The sequence below is a fragment of the Grosmannia clavigera genome (assembly GCF_000143105.1).
Source record: "Grosmannia clavigera kw1407 unplaced genomic scaffold GCSC_108, whole genome shotgun sequence".
Lineage (NCBI taxonomy): Eukaryota > Fungi > Ascomycota > Sordariomycetes > Ophiostomatales > Ophiostomataceae > Leptographium > Leptographium clavigerum.
Genome location: NW_014040837.1, coordinates 828,382 through 842,738, shown reverse-complemented (window position 1 = coordinate 842,738; position 14,357 = coordinate 828,382). Strand labels below are relative to the sequence as shown.

Below are 14,357 nucleotides of genomic sequence, written 5' to 3'. Positions count from 1 at the left end.
TAGCATAGGAACGACAGTAGGACGGGTCAGGACGGTCACCCCAGTGACGAACTTTGCGGTGACGATAATAGCTTCGCGAGCCGACTCCCCTTGAGCCTGCCGATCTCCGCTTTCCTCACCCCCTTAATCGTCACAACCTGCTGGCCCTGCCAACGCGAGACTTTCAAGCTTCCGCTCACCACGAAGATGAATGCCCAGCAACCTCAAACCGAGTTCTATCCCGGCTACGGCGGCGGTCCGTTGAGCCACTCGCCAAATTCATCAAGGCCAGGATACGCAACCACCGTCGGCGTGCCGTCAGCTCTCGGCGGTGGAGGCGGTGGCCGGCGAAACCAGCAGCAGTCGGTCGATGCGGTGAACCAGGCAGCGGCCCTGTTCAGCGACGATCGCTTTGCCTCCTTTGACGCCCCGTCGCAACGCTTTGAACGCGGCACGACCACCCCGTCCTCGCTGCAGAATGCGTTCAGCATGTTCAACGCGCCAAACCAGACAGCATGGGGCTACAACGGTGCCTCCAGCGCGGCAACCATGAACGGCCCCATCGGTGACGGCACGCGCATCCGCAATTCGAACCGCCGACCGCCTCTTCATTCCGTGCGTACCCCATCCTTCCCCTTTATCTTCTTTCGACACGTATTTGTATACGTACGTGCTCGCGCCGAGGAAAGCAACCGCTAACAGACTGGCAGGAGTGGACAGCAAATCAAAACGAGGCTCCTTTGGGAAACCAGGGCGCTCCCGGCATCTCCTACTATCAGCAGCAGCAACATCTCGTCGGGCAGCCCATGGGACTCCCAAACTCCGGCTCCCCAGACCCATACAGTGTTGCACCCCCGACCGTCAACATCCAGGCGTTCGGTCAGCCCGACATGCGTTCTTTCTCTGACAACAAGAAGGACATGGGCGACCTGATTCCCACTGCCATTGTTATCAAGAACATTCCGTTCAACGTGCGAAAAGAATACCTTACTTCCGTGATGATCGAGATGCATCTGCCCCAACCGTATGCTTTCAACTACCACTTTGACAATGGCATCTTCCGTGGCCTTGCGTTTGCCAATTTTCAGAATGCCCAGGACACCGCTCTCGTTATCGATCGCATGAACGGGCTGGACATCCAGGGCCGCAAGCTGCGCGTGGAATACAAGAAGATGCTGCCGGAGCACGAACGCGAACGCATCGAGCGTGAAAAGCGTGAGAAGCGTGGCCAGCTGGAAGAACAGCACCGCGGGCCAGCGCATCAGGTTTCCATCTCGTCGTTAGCCACCACGACATCTCTGCAGAGAGCGCCTGTGAACGACAGTACGTCCATGTTTTCGCCCACACGGGTCTTGCCCCCTCTCATCTTTGCTCCATTTTCTGCCTATGCTGACTTTCGTAGACCCGGGGATTTCGGGCCGCGTTGATCTCAATGATCCGCACACTCTGCAGTTCTACCTCGACCTGTACATGTTCCGCAATGATGACAACCGAGAAGTTCACATCTTCCCAGCAGATACAGCGCCAGAAGACCGGCGGATGATCCACATACTCGCACATAACATGGGTCTCGAGCACACATCTATTGGCGAAGGCGAGAACCGGCAGGTGCATGTCAGCAAGTCCAAGTTTGCGACTGGGACACATCAGAGTTCTGCCCAGCAGCCGGGCGTGACCCTGGACGGCCATCCGCGCGGACTCAGCCGTGCGGCGACGTACGACTTCAACGACCGGCAGCAACATCCGTCTGTGCACGCCGTTGGCCGCGGCCCGACCTTGACCATCCCCAATAGCCCTGAGAATCACCAGCACGGCGGGCTGAACAGCCTCCGGGGTGTGAAGAGCTTTGCGGATCTGCGCTCGTTCAGCCCCAGCCCGTCTCCTTCCATGGTCAGCAGTGGGGGTCTCGCAGCGCCGTCGTCCAACGGCCACGGCGGCGGTGGTGGTGTGTCCTTCATGACGCACTACCCCAATGACGGCCCCTTTGGACCCTCTCTGACGACGCCGACAACACCCGGTTCTGGTCTGGCTGCACCGCCGCCGCAGCCGGCATCCAATGCGGGTGATGCCTCGAGTCTCGTGAACGGACTGGGGTCGTTGGGCCTGGGTTCGTCGTCGTATGACGGTAACGGCAACAGCCTGGCAAGTTGGTCTCGCGAGACGCCAGGCGCTATCGGCAGCCAGCGGCCCAGTGCGAACGGCAACGGCGGCAACAGATCAATTCCGGAGCGGCAACCGCGCGGTCCAGGCAGCGACTGGGAGAATCCAAACGGGTTCTCGCGCGGTCGCTCAAACGGTCACATGCATCGTGGCAGTGGTAAGTCTTGCACGCCTGATAAACGTTGTGGAACCTCGCTGAACTCTTTCTGACCGCTCTACAGATTCTTCTGATAGCCGTCTGGGCGCCACCCATGGGTCTGCCGCGCTCTACTGAGCACTGGCCCTGGCGACACGTTTTCAGGTTTGTCACACATTAATATCTCATCGACCGCCTCCCTCCTACCTGCCGCGATTTGTTTCGTTTTAATGCCTCTGGTCTACGTCCTGGGTTTATTTTTTTCGAGAGGTGGAGTACGAACGTCGGTCGATGGAGTTTTGGTTCCTGATTGATTTTGTGCACAATGTCTTTGATTTTGGATATTTGCGTTGGATTTTCCTGTATGTGCTTTTCCCATCCATGTGTTATCGGGTTTTTATGTTTTATGTCCTGCGATGCCCAGCCTTCCGGTTTGGACCGCGAGGGCACGAGGACACGAGGACACGATGCCGTTTTTTGAAGAGCTCCTCGGTGCCGAGGATGCCCGCAGCACGATGGATGACATGTCGTCCCCGGACTGGCGCCTTCTTACGCCCCCGACGCTTGCTGGGGACGCTGCGATGAAAGACGATACGACTATTTCTATGCAGTCATTACTGGGACCTGGAACTACAACTATTACCACTCATCGACGTTTTATCACGACTGGACGCTGTAACGGGGCCACACTAAAAAAAGAGACAATGAAAGAGTTTATTATTTACCTCCCTATTTTCCGTGTTGGGGATACAACATCAGAAGGAGTCTCCTTCGGGCTCCCTATGCATATCTGTCTCACTGCAGAGTCAACAGACACCCTCACATCCTAATCTAACGACACAGTTCAGTCACGGCCCCTAATATGCTCTCGCTGCCTACAATGAGAGGTTGAAGCAGAATTGATCGATTGGGAGAATATTATTGAAAATGGGCTGTTGCTTCCCACCACACACATCCTTGATTTTGCTACGACAACATGTCGGCACGATACTTGCATGTGTTTATTTCGACATCGCGACAGCCGAGAGCGGAGAAGAGGCCGCAAAACATGGCGCCTCCGTCCCCGGAACCCCCACGGGTCAATTTTCTCGCGGGCTTGCTGTCTGCAGACACTAAAACGACAACGAGACTATTAAAACTGCGGCTCCCATTTGCGTTACACAGGACACCTCGCGTCTCTCATCAACCCAGACTTGGCGAAACGGATTGCATAGTGGTTTCCCTATTCGCTTCTTTTTTCCCACTTTAACCTGAATTGGTGACGTTTCTGTTGGGGGACGACTCGGAGACTTCTTGGGAGCATCCTCGAGAGTGAAGCACTGTTAATGTATGAGTTGGGTGAAATGAGACAGGAGAGAGGTGAAGACAGGTGTGCTGGTTCGGTGTTTTTCTTTTCTCCGTTGGATTTAGTGATTTTGGCATTCGGCATTTGTATTTCTGCTGTTGACCGAGGAAGCTGGACGAGAGCTCCTTTGACAAGGTCAGCCATACATGCATTCGGTGGAAACGAATACACATACGGGCATTGGCACAGGCCCGGATGTGCTGTTATTAGAAGGGGATGGGTGATAGGAAGAGAATCGGAGGACTTGGTTGTATGTAAGGGGGGAGAGGAATAGGGTAGCAACGACAAGTAGAAGGGTAGTGGATAGCAGGGTACAATGTTTGTTTTACGTTTCATCGTGCTTTGCATCTGGCCATGCAGATATTGAATTACTCGGTAGGCAAACCCAGCTGAGCGGATGACCGGCGTCGGTAACGTGGTTATATCTCATGAAATCTTGGGTCGGCTGTAACTACAGGTTGCGACGCCACTACAGGTAGCGAGATGAGAGCAAATCAGACTGATAGACAGGCTGGTAGTATAATGAGTAGTATTTCGTATAGGAGTACGGAGTATTACATGGGTGGTGGGTGAGTGGATGGATGATTTGGGTGCCAAATAAAGGGTACAAATTAGCATAAATAAAGCAGGAGCCAGGACGACTGTGCCTTCCAAGCCTGCCAAGTCAGCAACAAAACGCCTCTTTTCAGTAAGTACGTCTTGGATGTACCTTCCGTTCTTGTGCACAGAACTTCTATTGTCCCTGTTCGAGAGATTACTTGCATCTTTTTGCTATAAATCGTTCACAATGTTAAAAGCAAACAACGTTTCGACCAACGTCGAATGCAAGCTGCAAAACACCTCCCATCCGAGCATCCTTGCTTGATCTATTCTATCTCTGTTCCAATTTCCAGTAACAAGACAGCAATTTCCTCTGATCCCCTACTTCTATCACTATTGCAGCCGCTGGCGGCTCAACTCGACAGCCACATCGGCCGTGGCACCGTCAAAGAAGTCGTTCATGATGACCACCAGAGTGTCGTCTCCGCAGGTGCGAGCAGTGTTGTCGCGCACCCACGGCAGGGCCTTGGAATCAACGAGCGCCTTGGTGGCCAGCAGACAGCTGGTAGAGGCACTGGCAGACAGCACGCTGTAAGCAACCGCAGCCGGGATGTTGGTGGCAGTGGCCTGGACCTGGATGTTGACAAAGGCCTTGCCCTGGGCGGCCTCGGGATGCAGGGCGCTGCTAAAGCCGGCCACGATGGCATCGCCGCTGGTGGTGGCATTGCCCTCGTCCGTGTAGGTCGAGAGGGAGTCGACGTTGACGAGGACAAGCAGACGCTTGCGATCGCCGCGCAGCTGGGCGATGGAGCAGTTGCGCAGGTCGTCAAGGTTGCCGCTGGCGATGGCACCGTCGGTGTGGGCGAGCGCCCTGAACACACTGTCGTTGAGGTCCTGCTCGATGGGCCGCTTGCACTTGTCGGGCACGCCGTCCCAGCGTAGCTGCACGACAGCGATCTCGTCCGGGTGCGCCTGCAGGAAGCCGACAAGGTCGTCGAGGAAGGCGTCGTACGACATGCCCGGAATGGCGCTGTGCTGAAAGTACAGCCCGTCCGGCAGCGCGTTGGACGGCAGGATGGCCTCGTGGCAGTGTGCCGGGCGGAACTCAAAATAGCGCGCGCCCAGCTGCAGGATCGTCGTCAACGGGTCCTTTTGCGTGATGGCCAGGCTGCTGACAATGTTGGGCGCAATGGCCTCGATGGCTTTGCCGGTCACCACGTCGGCCAGGTGGCCGGCCCATTTACTCTCCTTGATCATGGTTGAGATGACGGCGCTGCCGGCGTGCGCCAGCACGGCCGTGCAATTGACCATGCTGTTCATACCCACGTCATGCGGCGCCGGCAGCGCCAGCTTGCGGAATGGCTGCTCCGCCTGTGGCGACCCAGCCGGCGCGACCTGGCCCATCCAGCTGCCATAATTGGGTGTCACCGTCACATAGCACTGGTGTCGGTCCGGCAGGTCGGCGATGCCCGTGCCAGACTCATAGAACCCATACGACACAATCGACCCGCTGGCCTCATGCACCACCGACTGCGTCTCCGATATCTTGTGCAGCGTTCCCCTGCCGGCGTCACCGGTGAGCGCGTTTACCTCGATCCACTGCTCCGTCAGCACCTCGCCACCGTCGTCGCGCACCACCTTGAACGAGAACCGGCCGGTCGTGCTCAGCAGGCCCGGGATATGCTTGGTGTCGACCTCGAGGTTCTCATCGTGGAACACGCGCAGCTCGTTGCGCCGCACCGTCTGCCCCGGCACTGACAGCCCAATCGAGATGCCGGGCACGGCAACATACGTGTATACCTGGACGCCTTTGCTGGGCATGGCTGCGTGTCTGCGTGTCTGTGGGCTGCTTGGAGCGCAAGGAATTGGCTGCTTGATGACAGAAAAGCGGTGACGCGGAAACCTGAAATCATGTCCGGGGACTACGTGCACATGGCGAGAGAGGTCACATATACGAGGTTTGCCAGAAACGAAGCCAGGGGGAGGGGGAGGGGGACGCCGTCGATCTTGGCTTGTCGACCGGCGCTCCCTTTGTCGAGCTGTGCGGACCAGCGTCTTTGGCAACAGAAAGAAATGTAGGAAGTCTTGGAATGGGCAACCCGGCTTACTCAACAAAACGACGAATCCTCGACCTCAGACACTCACGACAGCGCACCTTTTGTGAGGGCAGGCAGCAAGAGAATACGACACGGGATGCGAAAATACGACATATTGCTTCTTCCAACTCATGCAGGGCACATCCTAATACAGATTCGTACGAAAAAAAGGACTTCCCAAGATTGACGCTGAAATGCAACTGTTGCACTTATGCAGGGATTCAGCTTCTGCTGAAAGCTCCATGCTTGCAGTAGCATCTGCACACCTTCTAGACCAGCTTCCAATTAAACACATTCGGCTCTGGCGCATCTCGAACGACGTCTACGGGCCGAATCCGTGAGGCCAGATAGGAGGCCAGACCAAGGTCGCACCTCGCCACATGCAGTACAAGATCTTCCACCAACATGAGGTGGTGCGTCCTCTCCATCAATCGCCCCTGAAAAGTCAGTCCGGCTCCCGGAGGTTTTACCCAAACCAGAGCCAAGTTTTACGAGTTTTTAGAAGCTGTTTTTTTTTTTTTTTTTTTTATAGCTCGACGGGATAAAGCGCCTGGCACTTTGTAAAACGGGACTTTTGCGTTGAATCGCCATCACATGAGTCCTCGGGCCCTCATCTGTCGAAGGGCTGAATCGGCCATCTAAGCTGACTTCGTGCGTTCTTCAAGATGCACGCCGTTGGAGATTTTCTCCTCGCGCCAAGAAAGTACCCATGCAACACTAATGTGCAGTTTCTTCACGCTGGCCAGAATATCGGCATAGCCTCCGCCAGTGCATACGACTTCAATCCCTATGGGGACTTCAATGGCTGGCAGGCCCCTGCTACTCCCCACGTCATAGTGTGACAGCCCAAAGCCAGCCAACTATCACAGTTGTAGGCACTACGAATCACACAATATTGCCAATCCGCCGCAAGCTTAACTCATCACGCGGCCGCTGCTTTCTGCTCAGCTCGCATCTCGGTCAAGTGTGAAAGTTGCTTCGCATCCTCTATACTCCATACGAGTATGGCTCGTCACATGCGTGCGCTTAGGAGGGAGAAATGCGCCCGCACGAGAATGCAGCGCACGGAGAGCTCGCACCCCCGTTGAGCACAGTGTACAGCTGGGCGTTGCCGCAGGATCCCGAAACTCTGACGACGTTGGCGTTGACACAAACATTGCGCCACTACGAGTACTGCCCGCGTCCGACTTGCAAGATACGAGAACTTAGATGACCTGTTCTGCGTTTTGGAATACATACCGCCAGCCCACGACCGTTTCGAACTGATTAAAGACCCGAGAAGACTACCACGAACACTGGAAATACGACGTAGAAAAAAGGTTACTTGGCGGGACCTGTCTGCAGCGAGCAGACGGCCCGCGGAGATAACTCGACGGCCTGAGCAAAGATGAGAGATCGTCGTAGGTGCACGGTGCGCCTATCTGCTGAAAACGAACTGAAGTTGGCTGGGGCAACTGAGTGGTTGGACAACAGGAGTGGGTGTGTAGTCGAGGCTGGAGACGCGACGAGTTTCAGCGGAGACGAGGCGCCGACTTGCATTGTAGTTGTGCACAGGTATCCTACGGAGTGCGGAGTATTACGCATCATTCCAGCGCCGACAGCAACAAGTCGCAGCTTATGAAAACATTGCAATTTCCTGGGCCTCCATCTCGACCACAAAACAGAAAAAGCAACAAAAGTGGCACTCTCAGGACTCGGAGAGCGATCGAAAAGGGAGAGCACTCCGAACCGATTTACGACGTTTGTCGAAAAGCAACCGTATCATCTTACTATGTACGGAGTTTGAGTAGTCTGGGATTTGCACTGTTTCAGCAATGAGGCAAGGGAAAAAGAAAAGGTAGATAATGGCAGCGAGCTCCGCCACAAAAATAAAGCATAAAAGGAAGCATAAAAGAAAAACAGGGTCCATAAGCGGCAGGCGATTCGTATCCGCACCTAGGCTCACTCTGCCTTGTTGTCTCGGAGCACGGTTGCCAAATGCATCGTTACTCGTTTACTCGTGGGCCACTCTGTCTTACCCCGCTTCGGTGACGGCGTTGTTGTGTACCCGTTGGAGAGTGAGCACCTGGACTCAAGCACCGAGACAGGGTCCGCCGCGAGAGCGATGTGAGAGCGATGTGAGAGCGATGTGAGAGCGATGCATCTCTTCTCAAAGACGAGGGCCCGTCATATATCACCTTTCGAGCAATCTGATCGAAAAGGAGAATAAAAGACATGTTGCAGATCCAAGCCACGAGCCCAGACGGACACGCGAACCAGAAAAGCCGGGCTTGTGGTTTCTCTTCCGAGCTGAGAAGACATGCACCTCAGCCGACTTGCTCTCCTATGCTTGGCAGGCTTGAAACAAGCATATTAGGGCTGCAGGAGGATTAGTAAGAGGCTCTGTGCACTTGTGGTACGGAGTACTAGTCGGCAACCCGGATGCCGTCTCACATTATCTTCATGCCAGGCGCATCCGCTCGCAGGCCGTGAATTCTCCATTAACCGAGACAGCCAGATAGTCCTCTAAACGTGCATGGTATGCGTGTCACATCTTCGCTTTCGTTCTGCGTGGTGATCGGTCAGGCAAACGCCGGCCGAGCCGGTTGACGAAGCGGCAGCCACCACAATAGCAGGCAGTGTATGCACTCGTAGCAGGTCCAGTTACGAGGCCAATACAGTGGAACCCGCAGGATTAAGCACGCATCCGATTAGGGGCCACACCCTCGGCATATGCGTCCGTTTTGGTTAGTCATGTGAGTGTGGTCGCATATATTTCGTGCGTAACGCGTCGAGGCGTATATGTCTGTGGTGGTATTCACATTCTCGCGTCACTAGCTGGAGGTTCTGCAGCGGGAACTTGGACTGTAATGAGAGCTCCGATCATTTCCAATATATTTCAAAAACCTGCAACGTCTTTTTCTTTGTAGTCCCCCATATGGTAGTTCAGCTGCTCGCTCGCTTGCAAGCCAAGGCGAATTCTTTCCTTTTTCGCGCATGGATGATCCTCGTTTTGGCACGAGTCTGCTGTTGGTCCTTACGCGTCCGTTTTGCGGGCGAGACAAGGACCAGGATGACTCGTACTTTCTTGTCTGCCAGTATTGATAAGGACCGTGTGTGAGTTACTTACGGAACGCCACAAATTATTAGCCATGGTGGGGGAGCACATTGCGATCGTATAGAGTACCTGTCCAAAACTCCCAGCGTGCTCCATCTCATGACCGGCAGTTTGCCAGATGCGATAGGAGTAGGAAGGACGATGCGCAATAGTACGTACGGAGTACTTCGTGGACATCTCATGTGTCATCTGACGACTGGCGATTTGGGTTCTGCTCATTGGCTAGCGTCCTCTGGCTCGTGCCTTTCCCCACGGTCTAGCCTGGTCTGGAGAGAGTTGATTTTTCTCTTTTTATTGCAGACTGGGGGGCCCCCTTGCACGTCCCAAGTAGGCACTCTTTAGGACGGTCTCAATCAAGAGCAGGGAATCGTAAGATACGAAAGCCCCTCACCCCCGGTCTGGTCGCGATAAGCGCACCGGGCGGCATGAATCTGCGAGGCTGTTCGAGACAGTGACTGGGTGGCCGAAACAAGCGGCTAAGAAGCGACCAGCTATGACGACAAGACGCCACCGATGTCAGAGCGCAAAATAGCCGACAGGACTACGGAGTACATAGTACGGAGCGTGGCGGGAGAAAGCACAATGGCGGTCAAACGTGCCTTGCCGGGGAGGGATTCTGCTTCTTACGATCGAGATGAGAGTTTGGTTGTGCACGGGAGAGATGATCATGACGATGGCCAGGGCGAAGTAGCAACAAGACAAGAACGTTGAAGAGCGCCGAGAAGCTGCACGGGGCGTTTTCCCTCAGTTTTCGTCCGTGTTGTCCGTATTCCGTACGTAGCCTTTGGAATCTTCGCGGAGCTCTCCGTCTGCACAATAATGCTGCAGCACTTTTACGGCACGCTCATATCTCTCCGTCCGGAAGAGTGCGGCCAGATGTGGACTAGCCTGGTGATAATGCTTGCAGTCGGTGCATAAAAACAAGTATGTGCACTCCGTAGCAGCAGGGGTCAGGTCGCTGTGACCGGACTGAAGACTGGTTGCGCTGCAGGAACCGACGGCCACGGCAGACGATGAAATCCTCCGAGCAGGGTGTCCGCGTAATACGTCGCATACGGAGGATGCTGTCAGGCAGGATTTGGTGCTTCCCGGATTCTGCAGAGCATCGCATCCTACAGGTACAAGCGCGACTGGCAGTCATTAATTCCACAAGATGCAACCGGACCTGCCGAGGGTCTAGGCTGTCGGCAGCCTTTTGCGCGGCAAAATGGCTAGCACTCGTACGAGGCGAAGTCGACATGTTTAGTCAGCCTTTTTAGGTTGTCCAGGGTGGAGCAGTACGGTAAGATAATAGTACATACATAATAGAATCTCGACCTGCCAGGCTGCATATATGGTACAGAAGATATTACGATGTACGAGGGCGAGTGCTTGGTAACTCTGCTGGCGATAGAAGGACGAGCACCCCCCATTGCAGGCCGGGCCGGAAGACATACCCGGGTCCAGCTTGTGTGACTGGGTGTTTCGCGAGAGCTGGGGGTGACGGAAAGGTGGTCAAGAGCAAGAACTCTGCAGGGCATGTATGCGTATGGGACGCCGCTACGACATATGCATATTAGCGTACCGGCTGTTGGAGCAGCAGATAGCTGTCTGGAGCTGGTTGCCAGAGGTCAGACGGGAAGGGAAAGGGGCGACGGTTGACGATCGTTTCTGTAGCACGACGTGGTGGGCTTTTTGCTATTTGCTTTTTTGATCTTTTTTTCTACTCCGTACTAGTTCTCCAAGCCTGCTAGTCAGAGCCGGTATCGTCAGGGCAGGGATCAGGCATGGAGGATGGCTGATGCCAGCTTTCGACGTAGTCGTGCCAAGAGCACGAGCACAGAGCAGATGTCGGCCGAGGACGGGAGCGATGCTTCGGCCTGTTCTCGCGTCGTTCGTGTTGAGTCCATGAGCCAGCGGCAGCTGCTCGAGTCGCGTCGCATCGCGCCGACAGAGCGACAAATGGCTTGCACGTCGTACTGATCCAAGAAGCATCCAATCTGTGGAAGACAGTTATTGCCGCCGATGGGACAGAGCCGGTGGGCCAGCGTGGCATCGCTCTGAGATGATCCCAAAGAGCATTGAGTACGGCGAGCTTGGTACATAGTAGCTAGAGCTATTCATCACTTTTGCGCTACTGTGTATCTTACCAGCATCGCGCAGATGGGCTCGGTGCCGACTAGGGCAATATTTGGGACGTCTTTGACAAACGCAAGTGTACTTATCCGTAGTACTCCATACTCCGTACCCAATTAGCAGCCTCTTTGTCCCGGGATTTAGCAGCCGGCGGCAGATGGAGCCTGGGCTTCCTTTGCTATGGCCAATTGCGGCCCTTTTTTAATCTCTGCCACGGTTTTCTCTTTCATGCTATTATTGGGATACTTGGATCGGAGTACATCGTTCTCCGTAGGCATCTGCCTTTTTTTTTTTTTTTGGCTGTCCGCCTTCTATTCTCTCCCGCCTGGCCTGCCGCACACACCCCTATTCATTTCGGGCTCTACCTTGCGAGGTGACCCGTAAGGGGCCCCTGCCCGGCCGCGGATCCATTGGTCCAGGTGGGGGACTCGTTGCTGTCTCGGGATTGGAGAAGAGGGCACGAAGTTGAGAGGAAGTGCAGAGCTCGGGGCTCTGCGCTTTGAACTGTGGAGAGGGCAAGACATAGTATCGATTATGTCAGCAGAGGTGCGCACATACGTCGTTCCCCGTACTCCGTGCGGACTACGAGCACGATCCGTTTCGCAGAATACGTAGAGCAGGCGACTACGAAATAAACAAAGAAAAAGAAAGCGCAAAAAGGAAATACGGGCGTGTCTGTGCCCGGTAGAAGCACAGAGAAAGCAGCTAGACGGACTGGGGACCTCTGGCCGTCGCATGAGGCTTAGCAACGTTGCAGCAACGCATCCGTGGCACGTTGGCAAGAGACTTTGTAGTATCTTATGTCGTACACGTCCTTTGCTCCTTCAAGCAGGCCTTGGCAGGCTCATTGGGAGAGGACAGCACTAATTAGCCGACGACAACGGTTGGGTGACACCATGCCCGTCCAGGCTAGCGGCTGGGCCTTTTCTTCCGCTACATAGTATACGTCGTAGTCTTGGTTTCCTTTTTTCGGTTTTTTTTGCCCTCATTTGTGAAGCGAATGGTGCGCCCACAGTAGTATTCCCCGGGTCAGCCCAACCGTAGGAATACAAGGTAAGTTATGTAGACGATTAATGATAATGATTAATAAATAAAACGAGAAAATAAGAGCAGGCCCACACCCCCACTACGCTACACCGAGGGAAGGAGCATTGCCAGGCCGCAGGACACTGCAGACAAGACAGCCCCCATCCTTCCGCTCTCTCCTCTGCTACGTCGTTGTCAATCGGCCTTTGCCTACTTTCCCTATCTGGTCTGTGCTCTCTGTTCGTACGACAGCTTGCTCGTCCTTTCCTTGCCCCAACCGAACCAGTTTCCGACTCTTTTCGGACAGCTTGCTTTCCTGTCGTATGTTGCTTTATCTTGCCCTGATTTCCAAGACGATTTCCAAGACGATTTCCAACACGCATTCCTCTTTCCTGCCCCTCTTCTCGGCCTCTCTGTCTCCATATCCCTTCCCCACGCCTCTTCCTGCTCGTGTGCATTGCTCTCCGGAGGCCAGACATTATAGCACAGAGTTCATGTACATGCACCCCTCCTTGCTTGCTAGCAAAACCCCATTAACGACTGACGATCTTTACTCGTAAAGTGCGAAATAAACAGAACCCTGCGTCTGGCTCGCATTGACCTCCCACCGACGAAAAGCGAAGAACGCCCACCTGCAGCCTGGATCCAAGATCCTGGTTGGGCGGTTGAAAAAGCCAGGAAGAACGACATCACCAGCATAAGGATCTGCAATCAAACCCCCCCTCCCCGACGCAAGAGGACAGTTCGCACGACGCCGGCCACTTTCCCCCTACGACATGTTGTGACGTGGGACCATCTGCTCTGGGACTCTCGATCTCTGCTTTGATCTCTTGCCTCCAAACTATAATCAATCTCTCAATACAAGTACGTCGTACCCTCTCGTGGCGCGACATCTGCAATCTCGCCCCCGCCCGTTCGCTGCTAGGATCTCCGGACTGCCTCGCCGACTCGTTCTCGTCCTCACCATTGCCACCGCTCGAGCGTATTTCTTCTACTCCGTACGAGATACAAAACAAACGGGCCCTTCATCCTGGCCCTCTTTTTTGACGCAACTCGACGCAACTCGACGAAAAGTCACCGACAAACCCCAGACCGGTGAGCTCGCATCTACATAGTAGCATCCCCTTGGCATCCTCTTCTTCAACTTTCCCGTGCACCCTGCTTCCTTCGCCTCCCTGCATGGCCCGTGGCAGATGGTCATCGGTACGGAGCACTATGTATGGCCTGAAACTCTGATGGCCAGGGGACCGGGGCCTCCCTGGTTATGCTCTAACGGTGCAGCATGCACGTACGAGCCCTCCCGTCCTCGTACTCGTACATATCTTACTGCCACAGCCCCACCCCTTCGCCTACGCACGAACACACCCACACCCCCTCTGCATACTCCGTACATAGTGTACGCACCGCTACACCCACTCCCACATGAGACACCCTTCTTCGGATCTGATCGCCCTCTAGTGCCCACTACTCCGTACGGAGTATACAGCATTCCATGACTCTGGTTTACATACTACCCTCTCCCCATCTAGCCTCCTACAAGATCTCTTCCCTCCTTCTCTACATTCCTTCGCGTCTCTCGTCCATGCTCGCTTGCCAACATACCTACCCACGCGCATTCTCCCGCCCCGTTCCCGCCAGCCTTCTTCGATCTGACGCGTTGCGCTCTCGCTGACCCCAAAAGGATTTCTCTGAGCCCTGCCTGCGATAGTTTTCCGAATCACGTCGGACTTTCACCTACGCCACCCGCAGCGGACGTTTGTGAAGCACCTCCTTCCCACAGTCTCTGAGCACGGCGAGCTCTTTTAGACTAGACGCATTCCTGGACCTCATGTTTTCGACCTTGCTCATTCAGCAGCAACGGCC

The 14,357-nt window shown here is 54.8% G+C and overlaps 2 protein-coding genes across 2 annotated transcripts; one reads left to right on the top strand and one right to left on the bottom strand.

The window, feature by feature from the left end:
* Positions 1-186: 186 nt before the first annotated feature.
* Positions 187-2,413, top strand: CMQ_6548 (r3h domain protein; the record flags this gene model as incomplete). Its single annotated transcript, XM_014320234.1, has 4 exons — positions 187-594; positions 690-1,302; positions 1,382-2,296; positions 2,361-2,413. 4 exons carry the CDS (start codon positions 187-189, stop codon positions 2,411-2,413), a joined length of 1,989 nt encoding a protein of 662 aa, XP_014175709.1.
* Positions 2,414-4,553: 2,140 nt separating this feature from the next.
* Positions 4,554-5,981, bottom strand: CMQ_6970 (phospholipase c; the record flags this gene model as incomplete). The annotated part of the gene is made up of 1 exon (XM_014320656.1): positions 4,554-5,981. The coding sequence occupies one exon, from the start codon at positions 5,979-5,981 to the stop codon at positions 4,554-4,556; it is 1,428 nt and encodes a 475-aa protein (XP_014176131.1).
* Positions 5,982-14,357: the final 8,376 nt, after the last annotated feature.